General features: G+C 48.4%; 1 protein-coding gene across 3 annotated transcripts in view; it reads right to left on the reverse strand.

The window, feature by feature from the left end:
- FAM178B (family with sequence similarity 178 member B) overlaps positions 1-25,890 on the reverse strand; it is a 153,582-nt gene that overhangs the window by 49,927 nt on the left and 77,765 nt on the right. For all 3 annotated transcript variants that reach the window (XM_072979195.2, XM_072979194.2, XM_072979192.2), the window contains exons 14-15: positions 14,421-14,511; positions 2,962-3,096 (exon numbers count right to left, since the gene is read on the reverse strand). In XM_072979195.2, the coding sequence (XP_072835296.2) occupies positions 2,962-3,096; positions 14,421-14,511 (226 nt within the window). The remainder of the gene's footprint in view (positions 1-2,961; positions 3,097-14,420; positions 14,512-25,890) is intronic.

The following is a 25,890-nucleotide window of genomic DNA, read 5'->3' on the forward strand; positions in this document are numbered from 1 at the left end:
AGGACCATATAGGGTCATTTCCAAGATGTCAGACCTGAACTACCTAATAGAGCAAGAGGAGAACCAAGCAAGGAGGGTGGTTCACGTGAATGCCCTAAAACCCTACTACAGAGGGGAACAGAGGGTTTTATTCGCGATAAAAGCAGCTGAGAGTGAGGAAGCTGAATTACCCTTCTGGGAGGGTAGAGGGGAAGTAAAATACAACCCAGAGGAGGTAAAGATCAGTCCTGCACTCACCCAAGACCAGCAGCAAGAACTAAAAATGCTGCTTAGTAAATATCAGCAGGTGTTTTCCAACAAGCCGGGGATAGTGAAGGGAGTGATGCATCGGATCCACACAGGGGATGCACCCCCGCAGGCAGTATCCCCATACCGAGTAACGGGACCCTATAGGGACAAGGTGCGGAAGGAGCTGGACGAGATGCTGAGGGAGAACATAATCGTCCCCTCTTCTAGTCCTTGGTCCTCTCCGATAGTCCTTGTGGACAAGCCTGATGGGAGCATTAGGTTTTGTGTTGATTACAGGAAATTAAACCGTGTAACCACTCCTGATGCCTACCCAATGCCCAGGCTAGACAACCTGATTGAAACCATAGGGGGTTGTCGGTTCATCTCATCATTGGACCTGGTAAAGGGATATTGGCAATTAAGAATTGATCCCAGGGATCAAGAAAAAACTGCCTTTTGCAGCCCTTTTGGGTCTCTATGAGTTTCGAGTCCTGAGCTTTGGTCTCAGAAATGCACCAGCCACATTCCAAAGGCTGATGGACCAGACCTTGGTAGGGCTCAGTGACTTTACAGTGGCCTACATTGACGACATAGGGATCTTCAGTAATACCTGGGAAGATCACCTGATACACCTGGAGTTAGTGCTGCAGAGGTTAAGTGCAGCAGGGCTAACAGTAAAGGCCAGCAAGTGTCAGCTGGGTAGCCCAGAAATAAAATACTTGGGTCACATGGTAGGGGGAGGAATGATAAAACCCCTGAAGGCCAAAATAGAAGCTGTTCGTGATTGGCCTAGACCCAACACCAAGAAAAAAGTCAAATCATTTCTTGGGTTGGTGGGCTACTACAGAAAGTTCATCCCGAGGTTTAGCGAGATTGCGGCTCCGCTGACCGATCTGACGAGGAAGAAGGCTGATGACCGCATCCCGTGGACCGGCGACTGTGAGGCGGCGTTCCAGAGGTTGAAGGAGGCGTTGATCAACTATCCTGTCCTGCGTGCTCCAGACTTCGACCGGGAGTTCATCATCTACACCGATGCGTCTAACAGCGGGGTAGGAGCAGTTCTGTGCCAGGAGGATGAGAATGGTGACCAGCATCCAGTGTCCTACCTGAGTAGGAAACTCCAAAAAGGTGAGAGACATTTGGCAACCGTGGAGAAGGAGTGTTTGGCCATAGTCTACGCGATCCAGAAGGCCAAGCCTTACATCTGGGGAAGACATTTTATTCTGTGTACTGACCATTCACCATTGCAATGGTTAAAGACAATGAAAACCCACAATAGCAAACTTATGAGGTGGGCTTTGAACTTACAGGACTATGACTTTGAAGTGAAGGTGGTCAGAGGGTCAGTGAACTGTGTTGCTGACGCCTTATCAAGAAGACCTGAAGACTGAAGACGGCGAAAGAACATGGACTATATGTATCTAATGAAAACAAAAAGTTAAAATGTACCTGGTTTTGAATTTGGTTGGTATTAATAAAGGTAAATTGATGTACTGTATATGGTAAAATGTTTAAATGCATATTTGCTATGGTTAACTTGGAGTGTAAGTATATGTAAGTATTATATGGTATGTATAAATGTTGTTGTGTATTTTATGCAGGTTGTTTTTTTGGTGAAAAGCACTTTTAGCTTTCCCCCTACAAAACAACTTTTAAAGAGGGGAGGTGTTACATAACAGCACTGATGTTACCTGTCTGTCATGGGTTTGGAGGGAAAGTTCCATCCTATGGGGAGTGGAAGGCGGGACATCAGGAGGAGGGGCTGTACTGTATAAATATGTGATGCCTGTGTGGTGAAGAGATGCTGAGACAGACTGTGAGACACTGGGTTGGGACGAAGCAGCAGCTGGGGAAGAAGAAGCTGTTGTGGGAGTCTGGGTGTCTGACAGGGTACTACTGTGTGTCAGAGTACCAACCTGATAAGTTCAGGTATCTGTGGGTTAGCCAGAACTGATGGGTTCAGGGTCTGTGCTTTAAGTTAAAGGTTCTAGGTGAACCAAACTGTATGCTTGTGTGTGTGAGAATAAGCCACGTTACTTTATTTTATTCACCTGATTGTTTTATTTACCCTGTTTGTATTTAAAATAAACCTTATTCTTTTGTTGTTTAAAAATCCATCCCTGGTCTGTGTGACTTATTATAGGGAATGGTTGGTGGCAGCTTAGTAACTGTGTGATAGATCCCAGTAGGTCTGGGTTTGTCACAGGGGGGAAGGTAAAGAAAAGAGAGAAAGAAAATGTTTCACCAGCTGCTGAAAGCTTCTTCTTTTACCATCAACATTTGTGTGACTAAAAATTCACCATGGGCAAACCAATACTAGCAGCAATTGTTTTCCTCTTCAACAGGGGTGGATCTTTTGTAAAGCGAATGATCATTAATATTCTATTCCAGACCAAGCTCATCTTAAACACTTTGCATTACAAAAAGCATAAATCCCCCCCACCTATTTTGCTCTCCATCCTCTTTTCCCACCCACCCCAATATCTTGGTGGCTCAAGAAAAGTACTGCCAGACTCTGCCTATTGACAACTTATTGTTGTGGGGGGGGGCAACTCGCTTCGTAAGAACTAAATCAAGCTCAGAGGAGGGAGGAAAGTCTGGAGGGGATGGCAAACGATGCCATGGTCTCCGTTCATCAAAAAGCCTAGTGCTACAACCCTGGGAACTCTGGCTCCACGACACCACTTCTACTGGATGGATAGAAACCTTCCTAGCCTCTAACATCTTCCTCACCTCCAGGTCTGGTTCAGTGGGTGGTGCTTCCTGATGGTTTCCCCCAGGAGGCTTCTGGAGCCCCCCTTCGCACAGCAGGAATCGCTTCAAAGAGCTGGGCTTCATCAGAGGAAGGAGACAGCTCAGCTGTTGCAACTGTATAGGAAGGAAGAGAGGAACGCGTGGTTAGTGGCGGCTGCAGGCCTTTGGCTTTCATGGGAAATGGCATTTTGTAGGGAACCCACATGCTCTTCCTGACCCGACCCCTCTCCTCCGCCTCAGTTAATGGAATGGGAGCAAAAGGTTCACAAGGGGAAAATGGACCTCCTGGTTTGTCTCAGGGACACAGAGCAGAGCTATCATCCGTCTCCTTCGCTGTAACCGAAGAATAGGTAACGGATGAGACTCCCCACCCTCTGTGCCACGCGCTACTGTCCACGGCATTGCTAAGGGCCCTCTAAAGATACCAAAGCCACATTTCAGCTCTGAATTAGACACTAAACTCATGGGGCTCCAACACTCATCCTTCTGCTTGGTTCTTGGAAACCGCACTTGTTTGCCACACAGATGAATGCAGGTAGGTGCTCGCATGAATGAACATTTCTCTGTTAAAAATAACTTTCAGCATAATTGTGAGAAGAAAACTAGATGTCGTGGAGATGGCACCCTTATCCGGATTCTTCCTTCTCTATGTGTACAAAGAAACCTACGCGCTGAAAAAACATTCTGCCAGGGAGAGGAGACATTGCTTTTTTTTTTCAGCCACGGCTCCCACTGGATGGTCCGCCAGGCCTCCGGAGAGCTAGAGTCCAAAAAAGAAAACATGCAAAATGTCCCATTTCTGCATTCAGCCACCTTGAATCTTCCACCTTGTTTCTGAAGCAGACCAGAAATACACCTAGGCCATCACCCACACCACTGCTTGGACTATATATTGCAAATTGCTCACGGGCTCTGTGACATCACCTAGGCAAGAAAAATTAAGGGAGGAATGACGAAGGCAAGGACATGCAGATAGACTGACCTAGCCTTCAGATGAGAGATGAATTTGTGATGGTGAAAACCAGCTCCAATTTCAAGGGAGCTGTGAATCCATTCCAGGTTTTAAGCCTGCACTCCACAGGAGCTGCCCAAGGTGCTGAAGGTCCAAAAAAGGTCCAACACTTGGGGTAGCTCTTGTGAAGTGGAAACTAAAACCCAGAGTAGATTTACAGCACTCCTGGAACAGGAGTCTTCAGGCACCACGGTTTTACGGAAAGGATGATTGAAAATGAAAAGACGGAACACCACACTGGTGTTTGGAGAGGGATTGCTAGGTTGTACAGTTCTTCTACATAGCAGGGATAGTTCTTAGCGCTAGAAGCATCCATTTCTGGACCCCTGAATGCACCTCCAATTGGCATGTTACCTACTGACTGGGCAGCAGGAGGAAGAGTAGCATAAGCATGAGAAGGATGTCTTTCCATTTCACCCTCCCTCCCTCTCCAGGTTCTGTAAATATTTGTCTGCTAAGGCTACACCCATACATTGGGGAAAAATGGGTCACAATCATCAAAAGCTTGCCAATGGCAAGTAAAACTTGCTACAAAGCTGTTGGTTTTGCCTTTACACTGAGCCAGAGCATCGGTTCAATTAGACTAGCACTGCAAACTCTGGCTGGCAGCAGCTCTCTGGAACTGCACACAGGATTCTTCCCTAGCCTACCTCGGAGATGCCAAGCACTCCATGGCGGTCTCTATTCCAAACATTACCCAGGCCTGGCCCTGCTTAGCTTCTGAACTCCGACGAGACTGGGTGTGTTCCAGGTGGCGCGGGGCTCTCGGTAAGACACCTTTGTCTCATGTGGAAGGTTTAGCAGCACGCCAGGGAGGGGCGCTGGGCTCCTTCCAGGCGACTTGTGGAACCCGAGGCCCTCCAGCAAGGCAGCTGAGCCTGAGCCAAGGAGACGGCTCAGGCTGGGGCTTGCAAGCCTGTCGCACCTCAGCACCCTTCCCAGCCAGACGGTGGCGGGAAGCTGGGGGCTCAAGGAGACAGCAGCGCTCCTGTCTGAGACAGCAAGCCTAACCCCTTCTGCCAGCAAAGAGCACCTCAGCTTCCCAGTGGAAACAGGCTGGAGGTCGTATGTCTGGTCCAGGCCATGCTGGGCCCTCAAGAGATCAAAGCAGAAAAGCAGAAGACATGAAAGCTGAAGCATGGCCAACGCACCACACACACACAGGAGTTGATGTTGCCTTTAGGGCTGCTTTTGTGGGTGAGATTTCAACTAGGACTCTACGGAGCTGAGAAGGAAGCAAACTGTTATTACCCTTCGGATATTTTGGGATATGTCTCTCATAAAGGCCTGCCGGCAAAGCCAACTGTTAAGTATTGGTTGGAATTTGTAAAAAAAACACTTTATTTATTTTTTTGAGCATCCCTCTCCAAAAGAGTAGCCAGCAGGGTCGGTGGTTGAGCAGGTTGGAGTAACACTGAGAACTGTAGTCGTTCTTCCAAACCCTGGGGGCTGCGGGACTGGTCGTTCTGAAACAGCTGGTTCCAAACCTCAGGTTGCCGGCTCCTGTCTGAATTTCTAGCTCGTCCTCTTACCGCTCTGCTAATGGAGCTCAACAGTGTTAACTCTACGGAGGGAGGCGCGACCTTGTGGCACTTATGTGGCGGCATAACAGGGAGACCTGGGGCAAGCACCCAGCCCTGAGGATCCAGGAGGGGCTCAGTCCTCCGGGGAGGAAGGGAACGGAACAAGACGTGTCAGGATCAAGCCAAACCGGGGATCCAGTCAGTCACCTAGCCGGCTTGCAGATTGCACTTCCTGGGAGCTGTAGAAACTCAGACAGCGGATGGAGCCAAAGCCGTTGCCAACATCATGACTATCATCGCCCCATTTTTATCCTGCCTTCTTACTAAGAAAGAGCACTCAAAGAAGCTAAGAGACACAAGCAAAAAACAAGCAAACAGAAAGCTGATTGAGCGATACAGGCATTTAAAATAATTGGATTCATCACCAGCATCATCCTTTCTTCACCTACTCAACTCTAGTCAGGACGTAAAGCTGGTAAGAGCCCAAGAGAGGAGGGTTACATGGGGTGAATGAGGAGAGGAAGGGAGACGGTAAACAGAAGTAACGTAAAAAAGAGCTCGCAGCAAATACTTCCACCTGGCGTCCTCCCAGCATCGCAGCTGAAAGGACAGATGCGCATCACCAGAGAATCAAGGCCCGTCAGTCTTGGCCTTTGCTTCAGGCATCCGGTCTCATCATTTCACAGAGCAAAAGCAACAAAAGGTTTTGTGGGCCACGGTCCAGAAAGGCTTATGCCCAATCCAAGACCTTAGCCTTTAAGATGCCATTAAGGCTCTGTGTCGGTTTTCAGAACTGACGTGGCTGGTCCTTCTGGAACCACTGAGCATTTGTTTTGAAAGCATCCTTTCTACCTGGGCATCTGTCTTTGGGCAGACGCTGTGGAATTGGGTCGCCCACGTTTTACTAGGCAGTTAAGTACCCCTGGATCTTCAGCACCCACCAACCCACCTGCAAGCAGAGAGAAAGAGAGAGAGAGAAAAACCACCCCTTGTCCCAAGAAGGAGGAGTTGAAGGGTGTTCACGTCTCATCCGGGGCACAGCCCAGAGACTTATTGGACTCTATCAAAGTACAACGGCGAACTCACAAGAGACAACAACTTGCGCTAACAAGCACTTTTCTTACAGAGCCTGGGAAAGTTACTTTTTTGGGGGGGGGGGGAATGCAATTCCTGGAATCGCCATACTCTGCTTTTCCTCATTTAGAGACGGGCAGTGGGAGAAGAGGAAACACGCTCCAACTTTAGCGGGAGTGGCGAGTGCTCCGTCTCCTTTGTGTAGATGTAGACAGCGCCACAACCCTATAAGGGCCTGGCAGGGAGCTGTGACGCCGGCCTCCTCCTCTCTCCCCAACAGTGCACTGTATACTTGGGCCTCCCAAACAACGTATCTGTAACTCGGTGCCACTGATGCTCTGCTCTCTTTCCGCCGGGGTTTTTCAAGCCTAAAAAGGAAATAGCACAGCGAGCGAAATGGAACCGGGCCAGTCCCAGCCCCCAAGCAGAGCCAAAAAGGCCATCAGAAAGGCAGCCTCTGTTCCCAGCCAGGCCTGACCTTCTGGAGGAGAGGATGTGGGTTGCTGCTGAAAGGGGCCGATTCACATGTCGCTGACCCACAGCCGCGAGTGCTTGACCACTTCTTTGTTTCCCAGCAAAATGGCACGAGAGAGGGCAGGCGGGGTGGTGGGCGTCGGACCCAGATTCTAAAGGGGGGGGGGGAAATGCCTGCTGTTTAAGACACAATGTCTTTTGCTGGGGCTTTGATGGACATGGGAGGTGGAGAGCCCTGCCCTGCAGGAGTCCATGAGACACCCCCCCTCGCTCTCTCTGGCCCCACTGGGAAAGTTGGCTCTTCCATCCTGCTTTTTTATGACACCAAGCTGTGTCTCAGGGCTGTTGCCAGATCCCCAGCTTTGCTGCATTTCTCAGGACAAGGAGGAAGAATCTGAACATTGCAAGGAGTGTTAAGCATGCTAAGGAGTGTTTTTTTCACCTGCTCCCTGGAAAAAAAATCCCTCTGTGCTTGCTTCTGAATATCTTTAATATGTGCTGTCAAGTCACTTCCAATTTAAGGGGACCCTGAGGCACCCTCAGATATACGAGAGGTGTTCAGTGATTGTTTTATCGTGACCATGAACATATCCCTATGACTTTTCCATGGCCAAGCGAGGATCTGAACTCAGATCTCCTGAGCTGTAGTCTTAACTCTCCACTTACGCCTCCCGCCACTCCCAGCATTTGCTTCTGTATTAGCCAACCCCAGACTCCACTAACCAGCAACGCTCTCCTTTCACATTTTTCCTTGCAAAGCCTAACTTGAATTTCTCCATCTCAAGTTTCTATGTGAGATGGCTCAGTCAGACCACACAGTTCTCTCTAATCAGCAAAGAAGCTGGAAAAAAAATGCAGAACTTGGAAGGAATGGTTTGAGCCCGGTCACAAAGCAGACCGAGTGCCACAAACTGTGGCCGTCCCAGGGCTGTGGCCTCTGCTAATCTAAAGGGTAGGAAGTGTATCCTGCTCAACTCAGATTTTGCAGTTTTATTTGAAGTGCCCGACATAGTTCTTGCTAAACCCACAGCTTGCAGAAGGGAAGCCTAAGGCTACTGCAAGGAACACTTGCATCGGGGCTGAATTAGGTGATGAGACAAGACGGTAGCTTTGAAATTAGACGGTAATAAAATTGATCTCTCCGAGGATGAATTCTTACTGTGATGCAAATAAAAGCCTGTGGTTTTACTTCCCAAAGACCAATCGCCGAAATTAAGGAGTCTAGTCAGTATGTGGAGTTGTGGAACCTTGTGGGAAGATCATCCAAGGTCCTTTACTTCTTAAGGCCCTTTCACTTTTAATTGCGAAGCTGCTGCCTTGCTTAGTTTGAACCTCAGAGAATCTAGGCCTTGAGCTGAGAACCAGACAGTTGCAGGGCGCCCCTACAGTGTGAAGATCTGCACACAACGGTGCATGTTTGACGTAACAGCCATTCTCTTAGGAACAGGATTGGGCCACAGCGGCTTCTGTGACCGTCAGAGAAATATAAGACGGTTGGACTGGACTGGCCACACCAGGCAGAAACCTGATGCAACAACCATGAATTAGCAGGCGACAGTTCTGGGGCTGCCTCCTGGCCTGCCCCGTTTGCCTTCGACATGGCGTGACTCGCTGTGTGATTGCAGTGCCTGAGGTGGCAACTCCCGCCAAAAATCCTGCTTCGATTTGCCCTGTTTTTTTTAAAAAATCACACCCTCACAAAACTTCCTTGTGCTGTCGACAGACACTCCTTTCCCGCCTCCGAAGCGCTTTCCAACTCTGCGTAACCCCGTTGTGGGTTTGAATGTTAACAAATCAGCAGAAATTCCGTTTCAACAGAGCCCTGGCGGGGGAGCAGAGAAGGAGTGGGGGGGGGCGGGGGAGAGAAAGCAATCTGTCAGATCCCCTCCCGGCTCACGTCCATTCCCATCACTCTCCATTGTGCCTGCTGATTGCTTATTCTTCCTCTTTAAAAAGAAGCCAGGGAGAAGATTTAAACAATAGCCAAGAGTTGCCTGGATGAATCACTAAACATATATATATATATATTTCTATCTGAATATACAAAAAAAAAAAAAAAAAAGCCGCCCACCTGCACGTTTTTTTTCTCAGGCGCAAAAGTGCAGAAGCCAGAGAGGAGTTTTCTGCTGTGATGGGCTTTGGAAGAAGCCAAGTCTGCAATTTCAAAAATTGCACTCAATTGCTGGAACTGAAAACAAAATATACAGCTCCAGTCGACTACTAATTTTTTTTTCCACCAGGGCTTTGCTGGAGGGGTGGGGGAGGGGACTGGGATGATTTTGAACTGAGTGAGACTGGGGATAGCCATGGCCGCCATCATCATCATCATCACCATCAAACGGCAGAGCCAGAAGGGACCCTATGGATCATCAAGTCCAACCCCTGCCCACAAAGCGTAGTGGGGGGATTGAGCTCCCAAATTCCGACTCCGCAGCCAGACACTTAAACCACTGAGCTCTCCCACCACTCATTCCCTTGCAGTGGAAGATGGGTCTTTGAAGTCTCTGGCTTGCAGCAGGAGGTGAGGGGGGGGGGGGACTCCAGTCCTGGGATGTTTGTTTGTTTGTTTATTTCTTGGCCACCTTTTTCCCAATAAGGGGACCCAAGGCGACTCACAGTATTGAAAAAGAATAGAATTGAGAAGACAATAACTTATACGCTGGAAAAACAATTACTATTAGAAGGATTAAAATTAGAGATGGGGATGAAGCACCATTGGTTCGTAGGTCGTCAAAGCTGACAACCCACAAATTGCCCCCTTCGATGGCCCAACAAACCACAAATTACCCGTATTTTTCACTCCATAAGACGCACCTTTCCATAAGACGCACCAATTTTTTAGGAGAAGAAAACAGGAAAATATAATCTGTTTTCTTCGCTCCATAAGACGCACAGACTTTCCACCCCCCTGTTTTGTGGGGGAAAAGTGCGTCTTATGGTGCGAAAAATACGGTATTTCATTGGCTTGTCGGGTCTTTTTTTTTTTTTTTAAAGAAAACCCATGGAGTTATCTTTTAAAAAAAGAAGAAGAAGAAGCCCCAGCCCCCACAGCCTTCCTAGGCTGCGTGGGCACAGGAAGAGGAGGGAAGGAGGACCAAAGCCATCCCCCAGCCCCACTGACTTTGCAAAGGCAGCAGAGGTGGGGGGATCACTGGGGTCTCCTTTCCCTTCTCTTTCTATGCCCACTTGGGCATAGGAAGACGGGAAAGCCCGATAGACCAAGGGACAAACATAAAAGGGTTATATTCGTTGCTTCATATCCCTCGGGGTCTCTGGACCCCTTAAGACTACGAAGCAACGAATATCTGACGAATCAGCGATATTCATCGAATATCATCATTCGTTTTTATATTCATCCCCATGTCTAATTAAAATACATAGCGTTTAATGCCTGCTGTCTCCTTCTTGGGCCCATCCTTCTGGGGTGTGCAATGAAATTTGGGGGTGGGTGGGGGTGGAATCCCAGACACCTCATATTAGAGGAGGATAGTGGGAGGATTCATCTTGTCTGTGTGCTACCAGTGCATCCCAAAATCACAGTCCCGCATAGTGTTAGGGAGAAAGTGTCATTTGCCCAGTTCTACAACTAAGGACTGAGGGAAGGAAGAAGGAAGGGAGGTGACACTGTGGTGAGAAGTGAAAAATGGGTGTCCTGTTCCCGGCGCTGGTTCTGCCCACCTCAGGCTTTTAGCTCCAGCAGCAATTTCCAGCTTGTGCCCCTCTCCCCCCCCCCATATCTGGCAGCTAAGAGATCTCCTTTGACCTCCAAAATATTTCTTTGCTCTGGTGTCCAGCAACAGAAGTATTGGTGGCCATCCACCATCCCCGCCCATCCATCTGAGACATCTCTTCTTCTCCTTCCTCCCCAGGAGCCACGACGACAGAATGGACAACCGGTAACCCTAAGAGGTGGGAGACTCTGGTGGAGCTTCTCGCTACCCACCCAACCGGGAAGAGGCATGGGTAGGAGACGCCCGACGTCTACGCCTCTGAGATACCGATCTGGTTGGGGTGGGGTGATGATGAGGCAAATGGGAAGGGAAGGAAGGGTCCAGGGGCAGGACGGAGCGGCTGGGCTGCCGGCTGCCCTTCCCTAAGATACAGAGATGGGCTGAAACGTGGGAACGGGTGACGCGTGGTGGTTTCAATAAAATAAAATAAAAACCTCCCTCCTTAAGCATCAGGAACACATCTGGAAAACCCACAAAGCTTACTTAGCGGTTGTGAGCCCTACCTTCTCTCTTAGCCTGCTTACCACACGGGGCCAATGTGAGGATCTCAGTGGGAGAAAGTCAGGATACGTAACCAATAAGTGAAGAAGAGTGGGGGGGAAAATGAAGTCTTGGGCAACGGAGTACGTACTTCCCAGCAGTTTATTCTGGAGGCAGACCATAACTCCTCCTTAATTTATTCTGGAAAACTAACTAGTCATCTGGGGCAAATCCGACATTTGACTCCACAATGTAGAGCAGCGAGGAAGAGACTGAGCTGCACACGAGAGTCAAGCTACACGATACCGGTAGCATGTCACTAGAAGCGGCAATTCCAAAAGTGCTGAAAGATGTCTGTCATCGGCTTCTGTATTTTGCACCACAGCTTGGCTTGCTTTGTGATTGGCCATGGAAGGGCAAACAAAAGCTTCCTTTGCAAGTCAAATGGCTCAGGCACAAAGCTCTGAGAAAATCGTGTTGGGTGGAACACTAACCTTCTTCCAGAGTCTAATGACGTGCTATCTGTATTGTCTAGTTTGATGCTAAGATCGTTCCTTGTCTCTCTGCCACGATAACACAAGAGGTTGCCTTAAGCAACCCAATATTCCACCACTATCTTGTATCTGCTAGATAAGGGATAAGAATCTGTCGCAAAAATGAGCGAGATAAAGTCTGTGAAGCACTTTGAAAACCTAAAGTAACTCTACAAGGGCCAAGCAGTGCTATTTTCATAAATAAATTAATGAAGGGGAAAGGAATGCCAACCCCTGGCTTTGATTGCTGCTAATAACCCTGCCACATAATGTAACAGATCACATCCAGATCCTCTCCGTGCATGCATGAATTATGCATTATGCATTTTTGCCCACATGCAGAACTTATAGACCACACACACAAAAAAGGAACTTTTCCAAATTCCGATACACATGGAGAGTGAATGGTGTGACCCTGTTAAGACTCTTAAGTCCGATTTAATTACTGGGCTGCACCACTATCTCTGGGGAATAAGACATTCTCCCCTGTGATTTTAACAAGCCTGGAAGGATCAGGGCTTGTGAACACCGTAAGTAGCCTTTGACCTTTCTGCATCCAATGTGAGGACTTAATTAATGTGTGGGCTTAATTAAAAGGCTCATTATTACTATTCAAAAATACTAGACACAGTCAATCAAAATTATAAAAACATTGACTAGTATTATATAACAGATACAAGTTTCAACCAAAAACCTAAGTATCTGTTAAATGGTGGTTGTAGGTTTTTTGGGCTGTTTGGCTGTGTTCACAGCCTGCTTCGGGAACCGATTCTTTGCAAAATGATGTTTTTCGAACAGCTGATCGGTGGTTTAAAAATGGCCGCTGGGTGATTAAAGTGGCTCCCCGCTATGTTTAGGGACGGATTCCTCGCTATACAGGCAGCGAAAATGGCCGCCGTATGGAGGATTTTTGCTGGATGGTGAGTTTTTACCCCATTGGAACGCATTGAACGGGTTTCAATGCATTTCAACAGGGTTTTTAATTTTTGCTTTACGATGTTTTCGCTTAACGGCGATTTTCCTGGAAAGGATTATCGTCGTTAAGCAAGGCACCACTGTATTTATAATTTTCATCACTTGAGAGTAATGTAATAATATTGCAATTTTTAACTCTATTCCATCTAATTTTGGGATCTTACCATGATGTATAGACAGAGCTGCAAATTTGTCAATTCCAAATTTCATTGGAATATCTTCACTAAATATTTGCAGCCCCCAGAAGAAGAAAAACCCTGAAAAGGGTCACCATAAGTCAGAACTGACTTGACGGCATGTTGTTGTTGCAAGCGGAATCTCTCCACCCATTAAGGGAGGAAGTCCCTGATAGCTCTTTCTGCTCAAGTCACACCATTGTGCGTTCTTGCCCGTATGGAGTGCTTAGAAACGGGTGTGTTGTTTTCGGCTACAACTCCCAGAGCCTCCCAGCCAGTACAGAGTTGTAGTTTGAAAAATGAACTTTCCCACTCCAATGAAGGCGTCCATCCATGCAGGAACGCTGGTGGCACGTCAAGGCTGGCAGAAGCTCGTTTCCAGCGAGCCTTTTCAGAGACCCACCATCTTGTGGAGGCTTGGTTTGGCCATCCACCAGCTTTCCTCTGCAGGCTCCCCACCAGCCTTAGCCCCAGATGCAAATAGCATGAGCAAGGTTTTTGGCACCATGATCAAAGGGGGGGAAATCAAAGCCAGGAAGAAGATGAATTCGGTCGCACATGGCATGTCCCCCATGGAAGAAGCCGCTGTGCGAGGGGACTTTCTTCTCTCTCTCCTCTTCTTCTACTCCGGAAAAGGACAGAAGAACCCAGATAGAGATGGAAACACTATCGGAGGAAAGGACATTTGCCAAATATCTCAGGGGAACCCTTGTGGGAATTCCTGAAGGAGTCGCTTTTTTCTAATGCAGGAGACAAACATATCAGGTGGAACAGCCTCCAGGAGATCACAAAAAAAAAGAAAAAGAAAAGAAGACAGCTTTTGCATAATATCACATCTGGCAATTTATATGCAAAAGTAGAAACGATTTTATGGGTACCCACTGGAGCTGAGCCCAGGCAGAGTCTGCTGTCGGGGTCCTAAGTGTGGATGGATTGCTTTAAAGTCCCTGATCTTCCTTCCTTATCATCCTTTGGCTCAGAATCCTTTTGTTTGCTCTGCTTGTGCAACAACCCGTTACACAAGTGGCTGGGCTCTTTCCAATAACCTCCCCTGCCAGCCCATGTCTGTTTCCCTGGAAGTACGTCTGGCTTGCAGAATGGTGCCGGCAGGACGGCTTACTGGCAGAGTCTTAAGCTGCACTTGGCATTAACGGGATATTGCTGTTCACCTTCAAATCAGAGGTGGACTGGAGAGTCCTTGGAACAGAAGACACCTTTACAAAGGGGGCTGTCCTCTGGCAGGCCTACAGGTAGAGGACTGTCCTCTCTAAAGGAGGACCCAGAGCCATCCTGATACTGGAAGCTGTATTCCAGCGCTTGATTGGGAGGGGTATCCTCCAAAATGCATGTAGCCCCCCCAATGTTTCTTGTGCACACACCACAGCCCCAAAACGTCCCTTGATCCCAATGGGATTGAAACCAGTTTCCCCTTCCTCCCATGTTCCCCCTTGTCCACGAACCTGGGTTTCTTCTTGCCAGCGCCTCGCGGCCATTTGTGTCTTTCCCAAGAGCTTTGCAATGAAACACAGGCTCAGGTTTTTCCGCAGCTGCCTGGGGGAAAGGGAGAAAGAGAGCATTAGCCTCCCAAGACCTGTCTTGTCCCTCTCCCGCTTCACCAACTGCCTGTGGCCTGCTCTGCTGGGAAGCTGGCAGAGTCTTAGGACCGCGAACATCATGGATTGTTTCAACGATGTGTTTTCTTTTTAACGCACAAGATTTGTTGGCTGGTTTCAGGTGCCAAAACGCCACAAGCCCACCTGTCCCTCTTCTGCCATCTGTTATCAGATTCCCAGCTTCTCGAAGCATCGGCTTGTCCCCATGGCCAGATTTACACATGAGTAAAAGCAACAGTTGACCATCTTGTGCATTATGAAATGCCGCTAAACACCAAAAGAATGGCCACGTTTAAAGCAATACTTAACGGCTAGGGTAATACCCATCCCTTGTGAATGGTATGAATCCCCCTAAACTTGACACAATGCAGGTCTCTAGCACATCTTAATATGGCCCAGATTTTGCTTCACATTAATAAGCAAGGGAGAGAAAAGAAGCATTTAGTTTTTCCTCCCAGGCGTCAAAGCCGTCTTGGGCAGATTGTGCCACACATGGCAAAAGTTAATAGCTTGCAGCAAAACCGCTGCTAATCTGTTGGCCAACATTCAAACCCTCACCTGCTCTCGGCTTCAGATTCTGCCCCATGACTGTATCCGCACCCCGGGTGCATCCTGCTTCTGCGTGGTGAAGAACCTCTGGAAGCAGCAACATGTGGACCAACAACTTCTGGGTCAACAGGTTGCTCTTTCCTATCTCCAGGATAAGCCTGGCATCTTCGAGACTTCCCGACTTGACTTAAAACCAGAGTGGTGAGCTGCATGTTCTACATTCAACCATCAAGCAGGAGACCAGTTTAATTAAAACAGCGCTCTGTGCTCCGAACGGCACAGAGTGGCGCCCGTTCCCCCTTGGTCCATTAGTGGCATGGTTGGCATCTAAAGCTGAACATCTAAGATCCCTGGAGCAGATGCAGAAGCCATCTTCATCTGCCTGAAGACCAAGCTGTACAGGATGGAAATGCAGCTGTGGGCAGGGGTGGGGAAATGTGTGCGTTTGGACGACCGCTCCCAGAATCCTCCAAGCAGAATGGAAGATTCTAAGAGTAATTTTTCCCAGCTCTCAGTCATCCTCCAACTCCCCTACGTGCCCAATGTTCAGGAATTCCTCCCCCTTTTTAAATAAAGAAGACTTTTGTGGCAGATCTTTGAGGGTAATAAATAAAAAATATTTTTGATGCTTAATTCCTGAATAGGCCAGGAGACGTGGGGGCAGGGGTGCAAACGACACTGGGAATTACAATCCCCAAAAAAGCAACGTTTCCCGCGTGAGGAAAAGCTCTCGCTGCTCGTATTCTTCATGTGTTCCTCGCCTTCAGAAGGGGCAGCTTTTCTGCTGAGGGCGTGTTCACACCACCTGTCTTTCTGAGCAATGTGTAAATGTTTAACAGCATCGTGTGCAACCCTTCAACTTGGCAATGCGTCATTTACTACAGGAACAGGATTCTTACTACAGGCAGGTTATTTGCTGAACGCATCACATGTCAGCAGTTGGCGTGGAAGTTTCACACAACTTCTAGCTTTCCCAGCTGGTTCGTTTAAAAACACACACACACACAAAACACTAACGGCGTTTTGCAATGTGTGAAGTCCCAGTTTTATTCATTTATTCGTTCAGGGTATGCGTGTATCACCCTTCATGAAATGCATCCTAGGACCATTTGTAAGATTAAGACATTTTTAAAATATTAAAAAAGGGAGGAAAAAACGACCACAGTAGAACAGTAAAACAAATGAAGACACATTAAAGCGGCAGAGTGGAATGCTCATTAAAACGGCTGGTGCTTAATGAAGTATAAACTCATTAAGATGCCAGAGGGAATAAGAATATCTTCACCTGAGATCGTAATATAGGCAGAAGGCATGCTTTTTGTGGGAGTGTTTCCATCAGGACCTTGCCACCAATGAAAAGGCCGGCTCTTCAGTCGGTACCTGCCTTACTTCCAGAACGTGGAAAAGGTACTTATTTGAACAACACTTACCACAATCCTGCAGCCAGCATGGACACTGGGAGATGTAGTCCCAGTCTGGGATTTTCTGAGAGTTGTAGTTCAAACCAGTGACTTTTCCAGGTTCCCGTTTCTATTGATGTGGGGGAGGAGGCTTCGGCAAAGGAGGTGAGTGCTGGGGCAGGTTATTAGGGTAGCTGGAAGTCCTGCTCAGACCATACACTTCGTCTTCCTGAGTAATTGCGTGTTGTCCAGTTGCTTCTGACTTATGGCAATCCTTTTCAGGATTTTGTAGGTTAAAAAATACTCAGGTTTGCCAGTCCCTTCTTAGATTAGGCTTAGGGCAGCTTGCCCAAGGCCACACAGGCTGGGCTATCACTGAGCTTTCCAGCCAGCCCTACTGGGACAGGAAAGAGGGGGGGGGGGGGGGAAAGAGAAGCTTTGCTTGCAAACACAAATGTTTGCACAACCTTGGTTTTAACGAACAAAGGAGCAGCTGGACAAAACAAAGGATGGTCTGAGAAAGAGAGAGAGAGAGGAGGAGAGGGACAACTGCCATGTAGCCTTAAGCATTTGCCTTGGAAAAACTTGTGTTTTGCACGCCTATCTTTACTAGATGAGCTAGGTGCTGGAAGAATCATCACATTCTCAGCAGGACACCAGTGTCATCCACTAGTTACACTGCTCTCTTTAATTAAGGGCCCGTCTTCTAAAGAGTGTGTTCCCCCAGCAGAACAGTACTGCTCCCACTGGTTTTCTAACAGACTGAAGACAACACAGGCTACGGATCTGATGTTGAGAGAGATGAGATCCTTCAGGCTTGCAGAACTTCTGCTGAGCCATGAAGAATCCTAAGGATGGGGAAGGAAGCCTGGGAAGCATCTAAGACTAAGCCAGCATCCTCTTCTCAGAGAGAGGATTTCCTGGTCATAAAGCATCCTGAAAAAGCACGTGTTCAGCCCTTTCTTGGAAAACGAATGGGCAAGAGACGATGCCTCCCATCCTAGCCCATTGCCAAAATGCTCACAGATTTCCAAAGTTCATGGTTTAATGCTCTACAACATAATCTCGTGCTCCTTGCTGCAGTAAGATTTTACGCAGACTAAGAGCGCGTCTATGCGACGCAGTTATAGCAGTTTTGTAAGATAGCTGGAATTACCTGCTCTGGCATCCTGGGGTTCAGAGAAGACGGCGGGAGAGCTTCCTCACAGAGAATTCTAAGTGCCGGCCAAACTACTGACGTACTAATCGCACAGTGCAGAATGGTGCACGGTAGAAAAGCAGAATCAGTGACGTTAAGGGTCTTTATTTACAGATCTCAGAATCCATTTTCCCCAGCACAAAATTTAGATGACCTTGCCCCCATAGGGGACATCAGTCAGAAGCTACTCAGCAAGCCACTCACTCTCTCTGTTTCCCTACTACGGATAATTTCCTCTCTCTCTCTCTGCTTTCAAAGACTCCTTAGCGGCTGTCTGGCGTGCTCATCTAGTCACCTGAAAAACAATTCCTCTCAAAGTATACTGTACCAAGATCCCTGATTCTCGAGGCAGACCTAAGAAATAGGAGCCCCGAGGGAATCCAGATTAACTGTCCACTCAAGAGAATGCCACCGAGGGCGTGCTGATCTTGGTGTTTTAGACTCTCTGGATCCCTGCCAACGCGCGGGGCTCTTACTCTTTTATTAGTCAGATCAAGAGAGAGAGACAGCCAAAGAAGAGTCTACGGCAGCAATACTTTTATTTTATCCCTGGCAACCCATGACCCTCTGCTATGCAATGTTCCAATCCAAGGCTTTAAGGATGCACTCCTACACACTTAACCCGGAAGTAGGCATCCGTCCATCTATGTGTACATCCCTGGAAAACTCTTGGGAGTTAAGAATTAGCGTTTGGTTCTCCAGCTCTTCTTCTCCGCAGGATGAGAAATTTCTCAATGCCGTACGTGGAACTGGTGGAAAGATCGGCCTGCGAGATACAGTATAGGACAACTCTTGATGACCCAGGAGCCATAAAGCTGTAATAAGACTCTTTATTTCCTATTCATTAGAGTGCCCACACTAGATGAAAGCAACTGGAGGTAATTTCAGGGCAGACAATAGAAAGTACTTCATCACTCAGTACCTAATTAATTTATGGAATTTGCTGCCACAAGATGTCACTGAAGGTTGCTCGCTTTGAAATGGGATTAGGCAAATCTATGCAAGGAGGTAATGGATATTAATCACGACGGCTCCATGCAACATCGACAAGGCAGCATGCCTCCAAACAGGGCATCGTGCTAAAAAGATGGACCGAGTGGAACCCGATGCATAACTCAAGAGCATGATCACCCAGGGCAAACAAAGAGTGCAACCTGGACTACTAAGTGGAGCCGTCCAAGGTGGTGGTGGTGATCTCTTTCCTGGTGGCATCATAGGATGAAGCCTACCCCCCCCCTCCAACCTGGAGCTGATGCCCAGGCACAGCCGCCAGGACCCAGAAGCTTCCGCAAGGAAAGCTGTCCCAGTGCTAAAGCAAAACGCCAGGCCTCCCATGGCGGATCTAGACCCCCAGAGTCCTCGGGCACAGAGGTCTCATGCTCAGGGGCTTCAGCATTTCACACCCCTCTCAGGTCCGCCAGTGGCGCTCGCGCCTGGTGTCTCCTCTCATGCCACCAGAGGTTCCTTCAACTTCTGGGTCTTTGTGTCTAAGCGACGGCTGGTCTCTGAGGTGGCAACACCGCCGGGAGCTTGGAGCCCTACTCTTCCCCATTTCTTCAGTTTCGTGACAGCCGCAGTGCCTCGACAGGGAGCATACAAAAGATATACTTTTTATTCCGCTAATGTTCCTAAGGTGGCCGATCCAGAATGAGGCAGGTCCTGTTGTTTATTCCCATGGGCTGATCCGGAGGGCTGGCCAGGACATCCCGCAAACCAACCCCACCGGTGTGCACGCGAACATTTGCGTCTGCCTCGGTCACGTACTGTACCTGAAAACGCACCAATTCATGCCAGTCATGCTCTCACTCCATCCAAGGTGTTTATCTGGGGCGATCAAACTTCACACCACTTTTATTTCTGGCTGCAGGGGAAAGAGCTGCCACGCAGGGAAAAAAAAAAGCTCAATGCGCTCCACGCACACTGTCAAGCGCAATAAGGAAGGACTCCTTAGATGTGGAAATTGCTGCTACACGGGGGCAATGCCGAAGCGGCCGCTCCTGCCCATCACCGTCGCCTGACAACCGCAAGCGGAAGGCAGCGGTGCTGGGCTTCGTTCCTCAACAGCTGTCTTTCAAAGCCTTTTGCTGGAAAGCAAAACAAGGTGAATTCATAGGAGGGGCAGCTCCGGCAGGAAGAGATGGGGAGAGAGAGAGAGGTTGGCTGGGCACACGCTTAACAGCAGGCTGGAGAACTCTTTTGTGGAGATTTCTAAGGGTGCGTGGCCCAGGCAGAAGAATTATGGGACAGGGAGAGAGAGAGAGAGAGAGAGAGAGAGAGAGAGAGAGAGAGAGAGAGAGAGAGAGTGTATGTATGTATGTATGTATGTATGTATGTATGTATGTATGTATGTATGTATGTATGTATGTATGTATGTATGTATGTATGTATGTATGTATGTATGTATGTATGTATGTATGTATGTGCGCCGAAGAAGTGAGGGGCAGCCTGGGGCAAGAATACAGAAATATTTTCCAGCTGTAAGGCAGGGCTGGGCCAAGGCAGTGGCGTCTTCTGCCAAGGCAGCAGAGAAGACGTGGGAGTGGGAGTTCGGAGTGCTCCTTCAGCCGCCTGGAGAAAAGTTGCAGGAGACAATTTTGGCAGGGGAGGCCAGCGTGGGGTTAGGAGAGGGCCAGAGGGAGGGCTCCTTTGGAAGGGGAAAGCCATTTTGAGTTCTGCGAGATGGCGAGAGCGACGGGTTTGGGGGAAGAGAAATGGTTTGGATGAGCGGGTCTCTCTCACACACCCCCAGCAGCACCTTCAGGGGAAACACATGGGCACACACACACACACACCCTCCACGGGTGTGTGTGGCTGGTAGCATCTCCTTGGGAGAGGAAGGAAGACACCAAGCCCACAAATGACATCACTGCCTTGGTGTTTTCCTGCCTCTTTTCTGCTGCCACCAGCAGCCAACGAAGCAAGGAGAGACAGAAAACGCTGTAAGCAATGATGTCTTTTTTTCCAGCAACATGGCCTGGAAAGCTCACATTGGCAGCTCGCGGTGTCCCACGTCTCCCCCCTCAACGTGCAGTTTCTGCCTCTCTCTCTCGTCTTCAGGCCCAAAGCTGTGCAAAGCTGGCAGATTTTCTGAGGGGCCTGAGACGAATCCTGCTTAAGGAGGCAAAAATACTAGGGAAAAATCAAGGGAGTGTCTCCAGGTTTCCATGGCAGCCTCATTTCTCCTCAGCTCAGCCAGAGGTTTTGGGTGCTCTTTAAGATTAATTCTGCTTTGGACAAAGAGTAACACCCCCCCCCCCCGGGCTCAATCCACAAAGAAGTCTTCCTGTGCAAGATTCACAGGAAGGAACGGAAGGCGTGGTGCAGAATGAAAGCAATTGCTCAGATCATATCCTGATACTCTACCTCTTCCCCATCTCACAGCCGTCCTGGTAAAGGAAACCAAAACAGGGGATGTGGGTAGATGGGTTGACTCCTGGACCATTTGGATGACGCTGGGATGTAAAGTTCTGCCCCTTTGTTGAATCAGCCGAGAGAGATGCCCTCTGGGCCAGCCCTGTCATGCCAACACAGTGAGGCACCTGCCCCCAGGCAGGAGATTCTGGGCCTTACAAAAGGGAAGCAAAGAGCGAATTCCCTGTTACTCTTTTTATCTGCCGATGCTTGTAGGACGGAGGCTCCCAACCTTGGGCCACCCGAGCTGGCAAGGGCTGATAGGAACTGGAGCCCAAAACACACACACACACACACACCTCTCCGACCCAAAACTCTCATGCCAAGCTGAGACGTGGTTTTTAGGAGGGTGAGCAGCTCTGCGTCGCCTCTGCTGGGTTCTTCCGAGCAAGAACTGGTAGATATTGGCTAGCAATTTTATTTTGGGTTCGGAGGGTTTTTTTTTTTTTGGCTGTGCTTTTTTTTAAATCCCAGTTTTTATTGTTATTTTGTGCTTGTATTTGGTAATTAGGAGACTGGGGTTTTAATGGCTTTCATTTATTGCGTCGTTTTTGCACTTTAAAGAGAAGTGAGGGGAAGTATAAAAGAAACCTCCGAAAAGGTCCAATAAATCTGCTTCCACAGTCACTGCCTGAAGACTGTCTCACCCGCCTGACCTCACAGCGTGTCCGTGTCTCACACCTTGCCATCGCACAAACCTTTCCCGGATAAATACGAACATCTCCTAAAGCCTCCTGCCTCGCATCTGAACCTGAAAACCTACAATTCTCTGCCAGTTCCTTTGAGAGGTGCCTGGGCTTGCTCCAGGAGTAAAATCAACGCGGACAGGTGGCAAAAGTCTCAGGACAACCCTCAAAACGTGCTGGCTCTCTAAGGAGAGCCAGCCTCTGCTTCCCTCGGGACATCCGGGAAACGGAGAAGAGGGTCTGGGAGGATGTTGTTTCCCCCAAAACATCTGCAAAGGATCAGAGCCATAACTTAACCATTCTGGCATCTGGGATGAGTCACAGCATCTCCCACCCACGCCAAATGGAGGCATGGGTGTGAGACCCCCATAAGGAAAAGGAGGAGAAAGTAAGGTGCTGCCACCTCCCCATATATATATATATATATATATATATATATATATATATATATATATATATATATATATATATATATATATACACACACACACACACACACACACACACACACACACACACACACACACACACACACACACACACACACACACACACACACACACACACACACACACACACACACACACACACACACACACACACAAAAAAAAGAAAGAAAAAGTTCAAAGTTTCCAAGAGAGAAGAGCAAGTAAGGCTGGGGAATATGGCCATTTATTTTCCTAACATCCATCAGTAGACTGACACATTTCAATTTCAGTATCCTCTAAATTCTGGTACCCTCGGACCAAGGTCCACCCCCCCACCCTGTGACAGCCGTGTGAAAGCCTGAGTAGCAGAGGGCATCTCCTTAAAGAGGCCCACATCCTGCTGAGAAATTTGGCCCATACAAACAATATTTTATGATGTTCTTCAGTGCTCCTCTTTGGAAAAGCCCCAGGAAATAAATTGAAGAGAGTGCTCCAATATCTAATGGATCAGGTGGGACTTGAGATTTACAGCCAAAGCTGTAGCAAATCACTCTGTATCCCATCCATCATCATCATCACCACAAGCCAGAGAGGTAGTCGTTACAAATAGTCCACTGGAGGCACAAAGAGAGGGACTTGTTCAAAGCTTAACACACAAGGAGGTTGAAATTTAAATCTTAAGGTGTCTTTAACCTAAATCCAGTTACGAGTAGACCCAGTGGTCTAAATCCTATTGGTGTTTGTGTAAGCTCTGAGCAACTTGACACATCTAATTGTGACTATTGACCAGGGTGCATCTTAGTCCTGTCCTGCGTTGAAATTATAACCATTATTACTAAATTTATGTAACAATGCACACATTTTATGCATGTTTATGTCCGTTTCCCCCTCCTTTTCATGATAGATTTCTTCATTTTTGGCCATGGTGAAATGGGCAACCTAGGCTTCCGAGCCCTGCAGGGATCACACTGGCTGCTCCGGGCTAGACCGGCAGAGAGAACAGCCACCCCACCAACCGGTTATACCGGTGGGCTACCTTCTGTGGATTTCCCATTTGCTAAGGGAGTCAGAATTCTCTGCCAGAGAACTCTAATGTGCTGGCCTGAACGACGGGGCAACATCCTGAGCACATCGTGAAACTACAAATCCCAGGATGCCGCAAGATGCAGCCACGGGCTATTGAGAGGTGTCAAGCTGCCCTCGCTATGTTGTGTAGATGGTGCATGGTTCACCACTTTGCATTAAAGATGGTGCTCCTGATCTAAAACCAGCAAAAGGTCCTTTTCTTCCCAGTGCTGCAAACCTTCCACAGACCCCTCCACGGAGCGTTCTGGCCCCAGCAAAGCCGCCTATCAGCCTCATCTCCCAAGCCCTCCTTTTAAAGTCTCTCCACTTCTCTATTCTTGCACATTCAGAGGAAGGGCTACTTGACTGCCTGCGTCGAGCCCTCAACACTCCTCTTCCATCTTTTTGTTCGCCAGCCCTTGACTTCCTGGCTCATCTGAAGCAGACGGTGGTGCCAACCCTCTCAGTAAAAGCCAGGCGGCTGCTCCTGACCAGATGCTTGGGTTGTCTAAATCTTACTGGCAATGGAAGCAAACAAACCCAATCACTTTCCCCGCCAAGGGCAGGGCGCCGTTTCCAAGAGTGTTCTCAATCACTCAGGAGGCTTCTTGCAGCGGGTAGCTTTAGGGTGACACACATGACAGGTGCGGAACATTTCAGTGAGACATGGAGAAAGCTCCAAATGATTCCCCTGAGGGACGGCAGAGCACTCCAAGTCCCTCGCTAAACGACAGATCCAAAGATCGGCACCGTTTGCTGAAACGAGAGTCAGAAGTGATAGCAAACGGGGGGGGGGGGGAGGCAGCGTCGTTGTGAGCATGCAGCCAGCTTTTGAGGGAGCCTTGCTCTTAAACCTTCCCTTCCCCTGCGCTTCTGTGTGCCTGGCTGTCTGCCCCTTGCTTGTGGGCTCATCCCAACGAAACCAAGGGGAAAATGAAGCTCAGCGCAGCTGTAGTCCCACAGGATCCCCAGTAGATCCCCAGTAGAAAGCAGAGGGAAGGGAGAGCAAAGGGGGGGGCTTTCAGAGCAGAGCAGCCTATGGTGGCGAGAGAGACGTCCAGCTCTGCCATGGGAAAAGGGGGAGCATCCGATTTTAGGGTGCCTAAAAGAAGCGTGCAGCCCCCCCCCAAAAAAAGAAGCAACAGGAGAGGCTGTTTCACAGAATAGATGTTGTGTATATTTAGAGCAACACGGGAATACAGAAAGCTGCATTAACTTCCATCCTACCAATGGTCCATCTAGCCCAGTAAAGAATACTTGCTATTCATCCTAGCAGAATAAAGCATGCTAGTGCCAAGCCGACAGCTGTTAAACAGAATTAACTACTCTGAAACACAGATTCAGGGAAAACTAGAGAATGGTTGTTGTGGGTTTTTCGGGCTCTCTGGCCATGTTCTGAAGGTTGTTCTTCCGAACGTTTCGCCAGTCTCTGTGGCCGGCATCTTCAGAGGGCACCAGAACACAGGTTGCTGTCCTCTGAAGATGCCCATGGCCACAGAGACTGGCAAACGTTAGGAAGAACAACCTTCAGAACACGGCCAAAGAGCCCGAAAAACCCACAACAACCATTAGATCCCAGCCGTGAAAGCCTTCTGTCTGCCTGCCTGCCTGCCTACCTGCCTACCTATCCACTCACCCAAATGGATTCAGGTTATCTGTCATTGGGAGCTGGTTCTTTTTAAATTAACAGGAAGGCCTCCAGGATCTCAAGACGGAGTCTTTTCAGACCTACTTGAAGACACTGATGTTATGCTTGCAAAGCATGTCCTCTGCCACCGAGCCACAGTTTCTTCTCTTTGTAGGAAGCAGAATGGCAAGAGGGAGGATCTCCCACCTCGAGGAGGCAGGATCGAGTGTCTCCTTCGCCCTGAAATGAACCGGAGGGGTCCTTGAGCATCTCCTGTTCAGAGCAGCGGGGTTCACACAAGACTGTGGCCTCCTGCGCGGCGCCCTGCGTTCATTCGCAGGTATTTGGGTTTTCTGCTTTCAAAATGTCACGGGCTAGCCTTGGAAAGAGGCAAAATGTTTTCACTGAGCTATAATGGTCTCCTATTGCCTCCATTTGGCATTTTAAAAAATGCTAATTGGAACCCTCCCTCCCACCGCCTTTCTATAAATACGGATGCCTGGAGAGAGAGCTCTTCGACGGGGGATTGAGCACGGAAGATTCTCTAACCTTGGGAGGAATAAGAAGATGGTTTTTTCTCTTTAAAAATGTGTGCACATGAAGCCAGAACTGGAATGATAATCATAACAGCGAGCTTTCAAATGGAAAGAACACGCACACACTGCAGCTTCTGGCATCATGCAGCACAGAAGGCATCTTGGGGGGGGGGCTTTCTCTCTCTCACACTCTCTCTTTTTTTTTTTTTTATCAGCAATTGTTTAACCCTCAAAAGCTTTGCCTCTGAAATCATGTATTCCTGATTTGGCAGAGCATGAAACTCTCTTGAGGATGAGAAGGAGGAGGGATTTAAAGAAATCAGGACATCTGGGGCACCATCCCGAATTTTCAGAAAAGTAACAATATTTCAAAACAGGGGGGGGGGTCAGATTCTAATCAAGGTTTAAAAGGTCCGG

This window comes from Pogona vitticeps, chromosome 8, assembly GCF_051106095.1.
Source record: "Pogona vitticeps strain Pit_001003342236 chromosome 8, PviZW2.1, whole genome shotgun sequence".
Taxonomy (NCBI): Eukaryota; Metazoa; Chordata; class Lepidosauria; order Squamata; family Agamidae; genus Pogona; species Pogona vitticeps.